The 15946-nt window shown below is 45.0% G+C and overlaps 1 protein-coding gene across 5 annotated transcripts in view; it reads left to right on the top strand.

Moving 5' to 3' along the window:
- Positions 1–15946, top strand: part of LOC139273283 (filamin-A-interacting protein 1-like) — a 432733-nt gene that overhangs the window by 116030 nt on the left and 300757 nt on the right. For all 5 annotated transcript variants that reach the window (XM_070889981.1, XM_070889984.1, XM_070889980.1 and 2 more), the window contains exon 2: positions 6321–6596. In XM_070889981.1, coding sequence (XP_070746082.1) covers positions 6327–6596 — 270 coding nt within the window. In that variant the 5' untranslated portion in view covers positions 6321–6326. The remainder of the gene's footprint in view (positions 1–6320; positions 6597–15946) is intronic.

The following is a 15946-nucleotide window of genomic DNA, read 5'->3' as shown; positions in this document are numbered from 1 at the left end:
CACTAAGTGGAGGAAGTGCATCCGGGAGGGCGCTGAGCACCTCGAGTCTCATCGCCGAGAGCATGCAGAAAGCAAGCGCAGGCAGCGGAAAGAGCGTGCGGCAAACCTGTCCCACCCACCCTTTCCCTCAACGACTATCTGTCCCACCTGTGACAGGGACTGTGGTTCTCGTATTGGACTGTTCAGCCACCTAGAGTGGAAGCAAGTCTTCCTCGATTCCGAGGGACTGCCTATGATGATGAGACAACCTAAAATCCAGCCCCTTAAGGTTTCTTTTAACTTTTTATTTTGTAAACCCCTCAATGGTGAATGGAGGATACAGTCCCCGGGGCTTGGTATCCACGGGTAACCAGTCTGTCTTTGTGATAAAGGGATTCTTAGATATCAGGGATTCGTAAAGGCAGTGAATGTGTAAGGGATTGGGGCAATGAGAGAGTACTTGGGAAATTGGGAAGGCAGACAGTCCGTTCGGGACTGGGGAAGGCTGACAGTGTCAGCTCACTTTACTCACTCTTCACAGCCATCACCCTGTGTCATTAGCTCTTATGCTCTACATTTGATTAAAAGAAAAACCTCTCCTTCATCCTTACATTTATATAGCGCCCTTAACTACTCCAACACTTCCCAGGCCGCTTTACTGCACTTTGGAGTGTAGTCACTGTTGTAATGTAGGAAACACAACAGCCAATTTGCACACAGCAAGCTCCCACAAACAGCAATGTGATAATCACCAGATGATATTGATTGAGGGATAAATATTGGCCAGGATACCAGGGATAATTCCGCTGCTCTTCTTTGAAGTAGTGCCGTGGGATCTTTCATTTCCAACTGAGAGGGCAGATGGGGCCTCGACTTAACGTCTCATTCAAAAGATGGCAACTCCGACAGTGCAGCACTCCCTCAGCACTGCCCTGGAGTGTCAGCCTAGATTTTTGAGCTTAAGTCCCTGGAGTGGGACTTGAACCCACAACCTTCTGACTCAGAGGCGAGGGTGCTACCCACTGAGCCACTGGCTGACAATTTTTTGAAGACTTTCACCGACACTGCTGGTTCTTTGAATACTAGTATAGTACAATTCTGTTACAATAGTCCTCGTCAGACAGATATATCTTACAATAGCCTTGCACACAACAGCAATAGCTAAGCTAGACCAGTATTAAATAAGATCAGAAAGTTTCACTGCACTGTTGTGCTTTGGGAATTGGAGCCTCATCAGGACTGAAAGGAGCCCTGGTTAAGATTCGTTTGACTTATTAGCAATTTGTTAATTTCCTAAATGCCACATGAAAGCACGAAAGTATATAAATATTATCATCATGACATTTTTCGAGTCTGCTCAGTGGGGTGTTCGGCTTCCAGCTGCCCTTCATCTCTGACTTCACCTTGAAATATTCCATAGATGTGCCTAATTCATTAAGAATAATGATATGTTATTACTTAATCTGCTTTAGCTGAACTCATCTGATAATCACATTATACAAGAGTGCTATAACTGTGTGATTCTAACTGATCCGGAGAGAATGACACAGAGGGAGCTTGGCCTTGGTTATTTTTTAAAGACTTGGATTTATATAGTGCCTTTCGCGTCCACCAGACGTCCCAAAGTGCTTTACAGCCAATGAAGTACTTTTGGAGTGCAGTCACTGTTGTAATGTGGGAAACGCGGCAGCCAATTTGTGCACAGCAAGCTCCCACAAACAGCAATGTGATAATGACCAGATTATCTGTTTTTGTTATGTTGATTGAGGGATAAATATTGACACCTGGGAATCCCTGGCCAAAGATCGCCCTAAGTGGAGGAAGTGCATCCGGGAGGGCACTGAGCACCTCGAGTCTCAATGCCGAGAGCATACAGAAATCAAGCGCAGGCAGCGGAAAGAGCGTGCGGCAAACCAGTCCCACCTTCCCTTTCCCTCAACGACTATCTGCCCCACCTGTGACAGGAACAGTGGTTCTCGTATTGGACTGTTCAGCCACCTAAGGCCTCATTTTTAGAGTGGAAGCAAGTCTTCCTCGATTCTGATGGACTGCTTATGATGATTGGCCAGGACACCGGGGATAACTCCCCTGCTCTTGTTCGAAATAGTGCCATGGGATCTTGTACGTCCACCTAAGAGAGCAGAAGGGGCCTCGGTTTAACGTCTCATCCGAAAGACAGCACCGCCGACAGTGCAGCACTCCCCTGGATCAGCATAGATTAATGTGCTCATATTCCTGGAGCGGGACTTGAACCCACAACCTTCTGACTCAAAGGCGAGTTGCTACCCACTGAGCCACAGCTGACACTTATTATGCTCTATTGAATGGAGCTTATGCAAAATGAAACACTCTGTCAATGTTTCAGATGTAAAAGAGCTGCATTCATTAATTCATCATCTCCATAAGGTTTATTTTTCAATTGCTCGGATAGCTTCAACCCTTTAAATGTAAACAGGGTGGCATTCAAGGGCGACCTCTCAATGCAGTTCCATCGCAAAACCATAGGTGGAGGCAGAGAGGGAAAGATAACCAAATACTGAAAGTAAAATGAAAAAGTAAAGATTAAGATTTATACAGGCCAGCCTTTAATAGGAACAAAAGGAAAAATTCAACCTATCAAACCCATGTTTCTGTTTTCTCTGCCAATGTATTGATGCTGTAAACACACGTTTCCACCCTGTTCTCCCTCTCCAGTCCATTTACTATCATGTCTGCCGTGTGACTGCGATCGTGGCAATATGGACCAAACTCATGGACCAAAACTAGCCAGAAGAAGATAAGAGAGGTGTTAGGATAAATAGATATTCTGGAGTTTCACTCAGTACTTCTGTGGGTGACAGAAAACGTCACTCTCCAATAGACAGCCACATTAAGGTTTACTTTAAGCAATTCTGCAACAACAACAACTTGTATTTATATAGTGCCTTTAATGTAGTGAAACATCCCAAGGCACTTCACACGAGTATTATGAGATAACAATTTGACTCCGAGCCGCATAAGTAGAAATTAGCGCAGGTGACCAAAAGCTTGGTCAGAGGTAGGTTTTAGGAAGCGTCTTGAAGGAGGAACGAGAGGTAGCGAGGCGGAGAGGTTTAGGGAGGGAGTTCCAGAGCTTGGGGCCTAGGCAACAGAAGGCACGGCCATCAATGGTTGAGCGATTATAATCAGGGATGCTCAGGAGGACAGAATTAGAGGAGTGCAGACATCTCGGGGGGGTTGTGGGGCTGGAGGAGATTATAGAGATAGGGAGGGGCGAGGCCATAGAGGGATTTGAAAATAAGGAGAATTTTAAAATTGAGGCGTTGCTTGACCGCGAGCCAATGTAGGTCAGCGAGCACAGGGGTGATGGGTGAGCGGGACTTGATGCGAGTTAGGACACCGGCTGCTGAGTTTTGGATCGTCTCAAGTTTACGTAGGGTAGAATGTGGGAGGCCAGCCAGGAGTAGTCAAGGCTAGAGGTAACAAAGGCATGGATGAGGGCTTCAGCAGTGGATGAGCTGAGGCAAGGGCCGAGACGGGCGATGTTACGGAGGTGGAAATAGGCGGTCTTAGTTATTCTATGTTGCAGTAAGAGGTCAGCTGTTAAGAACAAATCAAATTGTGATAACCTGATTTGCCACTGACAAATGTAGTGAAATATCCCAAGACACTTCTGAGGAGTATTATGAGATAACACCCTGCTGCCTGCTGCCATTACTAACCCTGAATGATATCTGCTGTAATAAGTTAACTCAAGGTTGGTTCACTGTGCGTGCCCACATCTCATCAGTGGAAAGTTCGGATGCCAGTTTGACTCCTTTAGGACCTCCTCACCCCAATATCACTAGTTAATCCCTTTGGAAGCCGACAAATAAGTTTGTGGAAAGTGGCCCCAGAGTGGCACTGAGCATGTTGTTCCCCCCCACCATCACCTGGGAGTGAACAGGTATGACACGTGCAATTCAGTGAACAATTCAACCTAGTTTTTAAAATATAAAATGATAGATTGGTCGTGAATCATCTGCATGTTGTAATCAAAGTGTTTAGATGACCATATACCATGAGAAAAGTGCTATTCGGAGGTTCAGGTAACTCCTTTGAGCCCAATACGCACAAAATTATTTTTAAAACAAACCTTTTTTTACAATGGCTTCTAAGTTGCTTGTGGAAAGCAGTACCCTGCAGGGATCAGTGCGAGTAAGGGCAGCTTATTGTACGTTATGTGAGCACGTGTCTTGTCAGTCACAGAATGAATACATGTGGCGTACAAATCGCAAAATAAAGATTGATTGTCACAAAAGCAGAACATCAGAGTTATCGTTAGGTCAATTGGAAAATGGAGGCAAAAGCAAGATACTGCGGATGCTGGAATCTGGACTAAAAACAGAAAATGCTGGAAATCTCAGCGGGTCAGGCAGCATCTGTGGCGAGAAAGCAGAATTAACGTTTCGGGTCGATGACCCTTCGTCAGAACTGGAGAGTGTTCGGAAAGAACAGATTCTTAACAAACACTGAAAGGGGGAGGGGAAGGAAAAACAAAAGGGAAGGTCTGTGATAGGGGGGAAGGCAGGAGAGATTAGAGAGACAAAAAGGATGATGGCCCAAATTCAAATGGTAATGCCAGAAGTTAGAAAAACATTAGTGAGATAAGGTGTGAATGGCGGGATAATGACCAACTGCCATTAGAGACAAGGAGATAAAAAGAAAGAAACAGGTTCTGGGGGTTGCGGGCGGGGCGGGCGGAGGGGGAAGGGAGCTTCAGAATTCATAGCAACACATTGCTATTAAGAACTAGTTGGTTTATTAACAAAGGTTTAACAATCACACTACACATTACCAGTTCATCCACCAGCCTCCTGCCTCATCGTGGATGCCCTGAACCCAACTAGCTGGAGTTTTATTGAGTCTTGTGAACATCACATGACTGGCTAAGCCACTCCCAACTCAACAACTCTTCAACTATTTTTAGCTGTATCAGTAATCAAGTGCCCCCCTTATTAAAGTGAGGGGCACACTCCAAAAACTTTTCAAGTGTTCCCTTGTTTTTTTTGAGGGCACTAGAAACACAAATTATACAAGTGCCTCCTGGCTAAAAGGAGGGAGGGCCCTAAAACTGACAACTTAAACAAATTAAACTTTAGACATTAAAATCAAATTAAAATTTGGTTGTGGGGGGGTGGTGATGCACTCCAGTCCATCCGGCGCTCACCTCTCGCGGAAGGCCTCGAATGTACCGGTGGACACCACGTGCTCCATCCCCAGGGACACCTTGGCTCGGATGCAACCGCAGACGAGAGGCAGTCAGTCGCGCTGAATGACCCTCTCGACCATCTGCTGCCTGGACCGGGTGATGGCCCCCTAGTCCTACGAGGAGTCCTTCCGACCTGCCTGCTCCCCTCCACATAGAGTGCCCAAAGATCAGGAGTGTGGGACTGAAGTGCAACCAGAATTTGAGGAGCAGCCCCTTCAAAAAGAGGGGCTGCAACCTCGCACATTCAATAAAAATGTGGAACACGGACTCTTCCAGACAGCAGAAATTACAGGTGGCCTGGGAGCCCGTGAACCGACGTAAAAACTTATTGCACGGGACTGCTCCGTGCAAACCCTCCAGGCCAAGTCCCCAATAAATAGAGGGAGGACTCCCGGTTAGAGTGCACTCCATTGGGGACACCTGCCTCCTCCGGACAGCAAGATGGTGTACCATGGCTTGTCCGGACGGCAGACGAGGATGGCAACATGGAGAGTGTGCAAGAGCAGCCCGTACAGGAATCCCCTCTGCGCAGAATTGTCAACAGCTCTTCAAACCTGTGAGCATACTCACAGGTACACTACAGTGCCCATTTGAGTTTCAGAGTTGGTCAAGTGTTAAGACTATAAGCTGTAAATCATTTACTGAGTCATGAGCTTGTGTGGCCTGTGCAGGAGAGGGAAGGTGAAGCAATGTGGGTGTGATCCTTGGTAGGAAAATTGACACGTCATCTCGGCACTAAGTACAGCTTTGCCATTTCTGGGTCATTGACAGGGGAGGTGTCAAAATGAAGGAAATTTATTCCAGAGAAGGGGATAAGGGGAAACTAGGTGGCTCAAAAATATGTTCCTTTTATCAATTCATTCCAATACCACAAACACTGCAGGATGTGCAGGCAACGGCTGAGTAAATATGCCATTTAAATGACTGGGTTTCTGCTGTGTGGAATTGGGTCTGCAGAAGTACTCCATAGTCTTCACTTCAGGAAACAATGATTTGTTTTTTGTTTTACTTTTAATTCCCCCCAAAACTTGGCTCTGAACATGGACGCAACTGTTGTCTACTTATAACATAGCATGCAGCCACTAACCCCTGTGCGTTTTCTCCAATATAGGTTGGGATGAGGTCCCGTAGCAGTGGTGGGGAATCTCCAGCCCGTGGACATGCGTCCAGCAATAACAATCAGGAAGACGAGGAAGGTACTTGTGTAGGCAGCAAAAGGAAGAATAAAACTCACCGGCAAAGTGATGGGGAAAAGGTATTGGGGGTGTCAGGCCCTGTGAAGAAACATCGGAAGTCTTTGGAAGAAAGTGTGCGAAGGAAGAAGTTACTGGAGCTCTCCAAAGATGATCTTCTGCGTCTGCTCAGTATAATGGAAGGAGAAATAGAGGTGAGAGGCATGTACAATACTTTCAACATTTGCAAACACATATTGTAGGTTAATATATTTGCTTCGTGGATTCTTTGCTTAAGAATTCATAGCAACTCATTGTTATTAAGAACTAATTGGTTTATTAGCAAAAGGTTTAACAATCACACTACACATTACCAGTTCATCCACCAGGCTCACAACCTCCTGCCTCATCGTGGATTCCCCCGAACCCAACTGGCTGGGGTTTTATTGAGTCTTGTGAACATCACCTGACTGGCTAAGTTTTACCACAGTATGGAATAAATTGATCTCAAACACAACAGAAGAGGATTAGCGGAGTCTTAGTCAAACTCTTAAAGGCAATGAATTTCCATGAACTATGGGATTCCTGTATCCACGGAAACTAAGCAAATGATTACCCACATACTCAAATAAATTTTTGTCAGTGTTAATTTATATAGTTACTATCACATCCTTAGGACATCGCAAAATGCTTTACAGCTAATTCATTATTTCTGTTGGCAAATGTGACAATTTGTGCACAGCAAGGTTCCACAGGCAGCAATGAGATAAATGACTACTTAATCTGTTTTGGTGGTGTTGGTTGAGAGATAATGGTGGCCAGAACACCAGGCACTTCTTCGCATGTTTATCTAAATAGATAGATGGTGCTGTGAGATTAGGATTACAGTCACACACAGATACCCAAAGGGTCTAGTGTGTTATAAGGCATTTTATTAAGGGAGCAGTAGTTCAAATATCGTCAAGCACAACACACAATCAGAATAGACATAGTAGACATATGACCATGACAGGTGGCTGGTATTAGTCCCAATCGGACAGATGGCCGGTGACACAAACAGTTCTTATCTTCACCGTCTGCCCTGAAAAGCATTTTAGACATCTCTTTTAATGTCCTTTTAGGGGTGGGCCTGGGGGAATGTGATGGACAAGACCATTTAACCTATGATTCCAGTATTGTCCCTACTACTGATGTCAGGCTAACTGGCCTGTAGTTCCCTGTTTTCTCTTTTCCTCCTTTCTTGAATAGTGGGGTTACATTTGCTACCTTCCAATTCGTGGGAATCGTTCTAGAATCTAGGGAGTTTTGGAAGGTCACAACCAATGCACCCACTATGTGAAGAGAAAAAGATTAGTGAAGACTAATGTACGTCCCTTGCAGTCAGAATCAGGTGAATTTATAATGGGGAGCAAGGAAATGGCCGGCACATTGAACAAATACTTTGGTTCTGTCTTTACTAAGGAAGACACAAATAACCTTTTGAAAATACTAGGGGACCGAGGGTCTAGAGAGAAGGAGGAACTGAGGGATTTGATCAAATCCTTATTAGTCAGGAAATGGTGTTAGCAAAATTGATGGGATTGAAGGCCGATAAATCCCCAGGGCCTGATAGTCTGCATCCCAGAGTACTTAAGGAAGTGGCCCTAGAAATAGTGGATGCATTGGTGATCATTTTCTAACATTCCATGGACTCTGGATCAGTTCCTATGGATTGGAGGGTAGCTAATGTAACCCCATTTTTTTAAAAAGGAGAGAGAGAGAAAACAGGGAATTATAGACCGGTTAGCCTGACATCGGTAGTGGGGAAAATGCTGGAATCAATTATTAAAGATGTAATAGCAGCGCATTTGGAAAGCAGTGACAGGATCAGTCCAAGTCAGCATGGATTTATGAAAGGGAAATCATGCTTGACAAATCTTCTAACATTTTTTGAGGATGTTTCCAGTAGAGTGGACAAGGGAGAACCAGTGGATGTGGTGTATTTGGACTTTCAAAAGGCCTTTGACAAGGTCCCACACAAGAGATTAGTATGCAAAATTAAAGCACATGGTATTGGGGGTGATGTATTGACGTGGATAGAGAACTGGTTGGCAAACAGGAAGCAAAGAGTAGGAATAAACGGGTCCTTTTCAGAATGGCAGGCAGTGACTAGTGGGGTACCGCAAGGTTCAGTGCTGGGACCCCAGTTATTTACAATATATATTAATGATTTAGACAAAGGAATTGAATGTAATATCTCCAAGTTTGCAGATGACACTAAGCTGGGTGGCAGTATGAGCTGTGAGGAGGATGCTAAGAGGCTGCAGGGTGACTTGGACAGGTTAGGTGAGTGGGCAAATGCATGGCAAATGCAGTATAATGTGGATAAATGTGAGGCTATCCACTTTGGTGGCAAAAACAGGAAGGCAGATTATTATCTGAATGGTGACAGATTAGTAAAAGGGAGGTGCAACGAGACTTGGGTGTCATGCTACATCAGTCATTGAAAGTAGGCATGCAGGTACATCAGGCAGTTAAGAAGGCAAATGGCATGTTGGCCTTCATAGTGAGAGGTTTGAGTGTAGGAGCAGGGAGGTCTTGCTACAGTTGTACAGGGCCTTGGTGAGACCACACCTGAGTATTGTGTGCAGATTTGGTCTCCTAACCTGAGGAAGGACATTCTTGCTATTGAAGGAGTGCAGCGAAGGTTCACCAGACTGATTCCCAGGATGGCAGGACTGACATATGAAGAAAGACTGGATCAACTAGGCTTATATTCACTGGAATTTAGAAGAATGAGAGGGGATCTCATAGAAGCATATAAAATTCTGACGGGATTGGACAGGTTACATGCAGGAAGAATGTTCCCGAGGTTGGGGAAATCCAGAACCAGGGGTCACAGTCTAAGGATAAGGGGTAACCAATATAGGACCGAGATGAGGAGAAACCTTTTCACCCAGAGAGTTGTGAACCTGTGGAATTCTCTGCCACAGAAAGTTGTTGAGTCCAGTTCGTTGGTTATATTCAAAAGGGAGTTAGATGTGGCTAAAGGGATCAAGGGGTATGGAGAGAAGGCAGGAATGGGGTACTGAAGTTGCATGATCAGCCATGATCATATTCAATGGTGGTGCAGGCTCGAAAGGCCAAATGGCCTACTCCTGCACCTATTTTCTATGTTTCTATGTTTCTGCAGACAAGAGGGGTTGGTTTGATCGCCTGTCGAGGCTCACACGTGAACAATGACCACTTGGGTGAGACACTGGAAGGTAATGGGTGCATACAGAATTGTACCTCAGCAAGTGTCAGCTCGTGGACAAGAGGGAAGTTAAGAAAATGAGAGAAGTGGGGCGATTAGAGACCAGGCTTGGAATAGGCTACAGAATACAAGAAACAAACCTGCATTTATTGTGATAAAAATAGAAAATGCTGGAACGGCTCAGCATTTATTGTATATGCTTGAAAAATTATAATGTGTTTATGGCTTAAATTGAGATGTGGTGCTGCAAACCCCAAAGAGCTAATTTTTTTTTAATAGAAGCAAAATAAAGTGAAAAATGTATTGCTTCATACCAAGCTGACAGGAAAAACCATCAGGGCTTGTAAAAAAAACACCAAGTTACCAGAACTCCTTCATCACTTCATCAATGCACACTTTACAATGCAGGGGCACGTGGAAGCAAACAGTCCAACAATAGAAAGGGATTTTTATAAAGCTTCTACTCTGGGTCATAGAATCATAGAATCATAGAATCATAGAAATTTACAGCACAGAAGGAGGCCATTTCTGCCCATCGTGTCCGTGCCGGCCGACAAAGAGCTATACAGCCTAATCCCACTTTCCAGCTCTTGGTCGTGACATAAAAATAATTCCTTGCACTGAGAACCAGGCAGATTCAAACTTATTAATATATAAAACAGCTTTGACTGTTTGCTAGCCTCCGCAGCGTTCCTAGGTCAAAGGCAAAAGCTACAGGAATGATAGACAATTGCTCTCTAGATACAGATAATCATGATCAACCGAGCTATGGTGTGAGGTTGAGGTGTATTGTTTTACAGTGTAGGTGTGACAGGTTAAACTTTATGCTAGGTTTCTTTTCCGCGATCCGTTTCCCTTCAATTCAAAATAATCACTGGTGCACAAACGTTGTCCCATAGCTGTATTCCTTCACGGTTACATCATGTATAGTTATTCCCATCAGCAGTATCCTCACGGCACTGTCTTCAACACTTGTGTGCTCATTGAGGATAGATGTCAATACTGAGGAAAAAAGCCATTTCCCACTATTTGTACCGAGTATCAGCATCAAGGGCTCGAAATTCGGACCCGCCATTTTTGAGGCGGTGTCACCAGCTGAGTGCTGATTTTAACGGCAGGCGGCAAGTGCCGCCTCAAATTGCAAAATTCCGTTTTGCCGCCCAAAGATGAGAGAGCAGCGCCAAAAGTGGCTCATCCTCGGGCGCCAACGGAACGGCATCTCAGGAGGCCGACCGAATTTCCCGATGGTGGGATGCCGGCATGCAAGATGAAAAAAATTTTAAATTAAAAAAAATTACCCACACCCACACTTCCCCGCTGATCCCATTGATACATAAATGGTTAAAAAAAAAACCTTGATCCCTGTACGCTACCGCCCCGGCATCCCCGATGTCCCGCCACCTTTCCCAGGCTGTACAGACGCCTGCCGGTAAGACCACCGTACTCACCGAACATCGCAGCGGCGCAGTTGCACGCTTGGTGACGTCACCACTAATTTTGATCACCCAAGAGGGTCGGAAGAGGAATTTTCCAGATTGCTTTTACCTGAGTTGGCCTTGGTTTTTTTTTTAACATCTCTCTTACATGGCTGTTGGTGCGTGGGAGGGTGTTGGGAATCAAGATGGGTGGAGGCTGAATGCGCAGCGGTATGTCTTGGCACCGCGCCCACCGCCCAACTAAACTTCCCGTGAGCCGAAGAGCTCGGTCGCCGCCGACGGTAAACACCTAGCCGCCCGTTAACCGCCACTCTCCGGCAGTGTGGCGTTAGAAGCCGAATATTGACCCCCAAGTATCCTCGGGTCAAGCACGACATGGGCTTCATACACAGAGATGAACCCTACTTGCTGCCCCAACACTAACCTCACTAGATCGGCAACAGTATGTCAGTTCCTTTTCTCAGATCCCCCTCCCTCCCCAGACCCGTAACCACTCTAAGTGAAATTGTCAACTTACATCACTCATTTATGAATGGTAATGACAGTTTCTATATTGTTTGGACTAGCACCCAATAAAACTGGGTTGAGAATTGAGTCCTTTTCAGCCAGGCAGTCATCCTTCGGAGAATTGCAAGGGATAGTTTTTGTGAGAGTCCGCTTCTGATGGTATTGCTGGTCACAGAGTTGCCCTGTTGCGCTATAGCCCCACACGTGACCAGTAGGCCTGTGTAGCAAGGTCCACACCCAGTGTGGAGTGCCACAAAACCCAAGTAGAGCCAACTGGAGTCAAATTGTTGGCAGTTTTGTGTTGTTAACTTGTGCCGAGTGGGAAATGGGATGGGGTGTTGCAGAAACCCATTTTGCGCAGGACCCTGTGAGATGTCTGGAAAAGGAGATTTTTATCCCAATTTGGCTGGATTGAACCCAGAGGTGAAAGAAGAAATAAAGTGAAATGATTTATTGCATCATTAGGATAGCTGTTATGAATTTGCAGTCTGGCCAGGGAGTTCCACATGTGACCAACACATACCAGGAATTTGGAGGTCAGACTGCCTCCAATATTTTCAGTCCATTAACTTTAATGGACAGAAAAGCCTGAGGGAGCTGCTGACCTCTGCAAAAGCTGCAAGCTGGGGCCACAAACTCCGAAGATATACCCCAATCTGTTCACCACAATAGCACGACACTGCCATGATACAGTACAAGACGTCCTGTAACATTTCAAATGTAGCCCAATCTTGACACGAATGTAATATAGCTCCACCTAGTGCGCGACTGATGTCATAACAATAAAAGATCATGTGGCAAGGTCATGTGATCACATTTCTGTTAGGAGCCATCTTGTAGTGCGTATGCTTGTGTCGTGGTGTCTAAAAATATCACAACGAACAAGATGAAACTGATGGACAGGAAAACACCAGCTGATCCATCAAGCCTGCCCCTACATGGGCTTGATGCCTTCAGCATCTTGATTCCCAACACCCTCCCACGTAAGAGAGATGTAAAAAGAAAAACAAGACCAATTCAGGTAAAAGCAATCTGGAAAATTCCTCTTCTGACCCCCTTGGATGATTGAAGCTAGTCCAGGAGACCACACCGATCATGATTTATATTATATGGTATTCCAGCTACCTTTTGTATGTTGTAATCTCCGCCCCAGCCAGGAACCGGTCCAGCTCTCCTTTGAAGGTTTGTAGCTGAACTTGTTCCATCAATTTGCTATCCTCTGGGAAAAGAAGAATTACTTGACATTTTAGCGAGTTCTGCCCTTGCGTAACTTATATACACAACGCGTGGTCCTCCCCAACATATCTAATTGAAAGAAACTGTCAATATGAATATCGTCCAGTCCTTTCATTATAGAATCATATAGAATCATGGAAATTTACAGCATTTACTTCAAGTGCACATCCAAGTACTTTTTAAATGTGGTGAGGGTTTCTGCCTCTACCACCCTTTCAGGCAGTGAGTTCCAGACCTCCACCACCCTCTGGGTGAAGACATTTCCCCTCAAATCTCCTCTAAACCTCCTACCAATTACTTTAAACCTATGCCTCCTGGTTGTTGACCTCTCTGCTAAGGGAAATAGGTCCTTCTTATCCATTCTATCCAGGCCCCTCATAATTTTATACACCTCAATAAGGTCTCCCTTCAGCCTCTTCTGTTCCAAAGAAAAGCAATCCAATTTTTCCTCATAGCTAAAATTCTCCAGTCCTGGCAACATCCTCGTAAATCTCCTCTGTACCCTCTCTAATGCAATCACATCTTTCCTGTAATGTGGTGACCAGATCTACACACTGTGGCCTAACCAGTGTTTTATACAGTTCAAGCATAATCTCCCTGCTCTTATATTTTATGCCTCGGCTAATAAAGTATTCTGTATGCCTTCTTAACCACCTTATCTACCTTCAGGGATATGTGGACATGCACTCCAGGGTCCTTTTGTTCCTCTGCACTTCTCAGTGTTCTACCACTTAATGGTGTATTCCCGTGCTGGTACTGAGCCCTGCGGAACCCCATTGAAAACATCCTTCCAGTCACAAAAACACCCATCAACCATTACCCTTTGCTTCCTGCCTCTGAGCCAATTTTGGTCCAACTTGTCACTTTGCCTTGTATCCCATGGGCTTTTACTTTCATGACCAGTCTGCCATGTGGAACCTTATCAAAAGCCTTGCTAAAATCCATATACACTACATCAAACGCACTGCCCTCATCGACCCTCTTTGAAACGCATCTCTAAAGTAAACGAGTCCAGCTTTTTAAGTCTATCTGGATAACTAAGTTTTATTTCTGAACTATATTCTATATTTCCCTCCTCCAGCTCCAATGCGGGCCACACACTGTCACTGAGCGGTGAGGGTAGGCAAGTGAGCTTCTCTCAGACTTCTATCTTTGATGCCCTATGACCATCATCATCATCATAGGCAGTCCCTTGAAATGAGGAAGACTTGCTAAAAAAGGATGAGTTCACAGGTGTTTCAATGAAGGACCTAATATTCCAGGTCCTGAACTACATCCTGAAGGGTGGAAGATGCCTGTGCGTGGATTTTTTTAATGTGGGGTGGCCGTTACACACCAGCCACCACACGGGCTTGACAGAACTAGGTCTTGGTCCAGTGGCAAGGGTTATCCAAGACGACTGGAGACCTGCTCTGCTGCACGGACCTGTGACCAGCCTCTTGGTAATGCACAAGCGTGGCCCAAGCTTGTTGCCCCTTCCATTTACCATTGGTCCAAAGCAGTTCCCCTCTGCCCAGAACTTCCCCCCACAGGCAATGTTGAGCTCACTGCCCTGGGAACGGTGAGTGAATACCTGCTTTCTGGATGTCCAGTGCACTGTGTGCAGCACGTGCCACCTTCAAATGTGAACTTTGTAAACGAGATGACATGGTCAGCAGAAATCTGATTTTCCTCTCTCGAGGACGATGTAATTAACTTTATGTTGCTTTATATTTTATCACTCTTCCACCTTTGTGTCCTCATCTTCGTACGGTTCCAAGTTTCACAGATATAACGGACTGACACTCACATAGAGGCTGCCTAAATCAGCTTCTTTGGCAAATAGATTGAATCTCATTCACTTTTTAAATATCAGAAGAGTATCCTGTTTACATGTAATCAGCGGATTGAACAATCACCCAACAGCTGGTGTGCAGCATCCATCAAAGTAAAACAGAGTTTCTCAATAAACCTCCATGATCTTTCAACAACAACAACTTGTATTTATATAGCACCTTTAACGTAGTGAAACGTCCCAAGGTGCTTCACAGGAGTATTATGTGATAAAAAATTTGACACCGAGCCGCATAAGTAGAAATGAGGGCAGGTGACCAAAAGCTTGGTCAAAGAGGTAGGTTTTAAGGAGCGTCTTGAAGGAGGAAAGAGAGATAGAGAGGCAGAGAGGTTTAGGCAGGGAATTCCAGAGCTTGGGGCCCAGGCAACAGAAGGCACGGCCACCAATGGTTGAGCGATTATAATCAGGGATGCTCAAGAGGGCAGAATTAGAGGAGCTCAGATATCTTAGGCGTTGTGGGGGCCGGAGGAGATTACAGAGATAGGGAGGGGCGAGGCCATGGACGGATTTGAAGACAAGGAGGAGAATTTTTAAATCTAGGCGTTGCTTAATCGGAAGCCAATGTAGGTCAGCGAGCACGGCGTTAACTCAGGAAGCCACTGGTATTCTCAAAAATCAGGAGCTCAGCCTTTATGGTGGACCTAAGGCAGTTTTGCTGCTTATGATGTGTTAATGATGTCTATCATGTGTTTAACACAAACTGTGAGAACAGTATTTCATGGTAGTCTATCACTGGGATTAAGGTTAATCTAGCCAGTTATAAATGATAACAGATTATATGGACATAGAAGATGATTCATCTTGTAGTAATTGACTGAAAAGAAACACAGTATTAAACTTCAATTCTATTAAATTTAAGTGCCGCTTTAAATCAAATGCATAAGATAATACAACCACACATTGATGGTAAAAGTACATCAGGGAATACATCATAGTGAAGAATAACAAAACACTATGGGCGCAAAATTCGGATCAGTAGCGCTATGGGTGCCCTTAGAGGTCCAAAATGGCGTCAGTAGGGTGAGCGCCCATTCCTGGTGCGAGTCGCGTCGGATGCCATTTTGGTGGGGCGTAACTGTGCGCGCGGTGAGCATCCATCGAAAATATGCAGAGTCAGCTGATCATGACATCAGTCAGCGTTTATACTGATTCAATGCTAACACTGCCATTTTTGACTTCAATGCTACAGCTAACGCCCTCTCTTGAACTTGCACAGCTGAACACGTGTTCAGCAGCAGGAAGAACCCATCACCAGCGATATGTAAAGGGATCATCACCTACTTATAAGTAAGTTGCTGATTGATTTCTACTGGCTGT

Source organism: Pristiophorus japonicus, chromosome 9 (assembly GCF_044704955.1).
Source record: "Pristiophorus japonicus isolate sPriJap1 chromosome 9, sPriJap1.hap1, whole genome shotgun sequence".
Lineage (NCBI taxonomy): Eukaryota > Metazoa > Chordata > Chondrichthyes > Pristiophoridae > Pristiophorus > Pristiophorus japonicus.
This window is presented reverse-complemented; position numbering and strand designations above follow the sequence as displayed.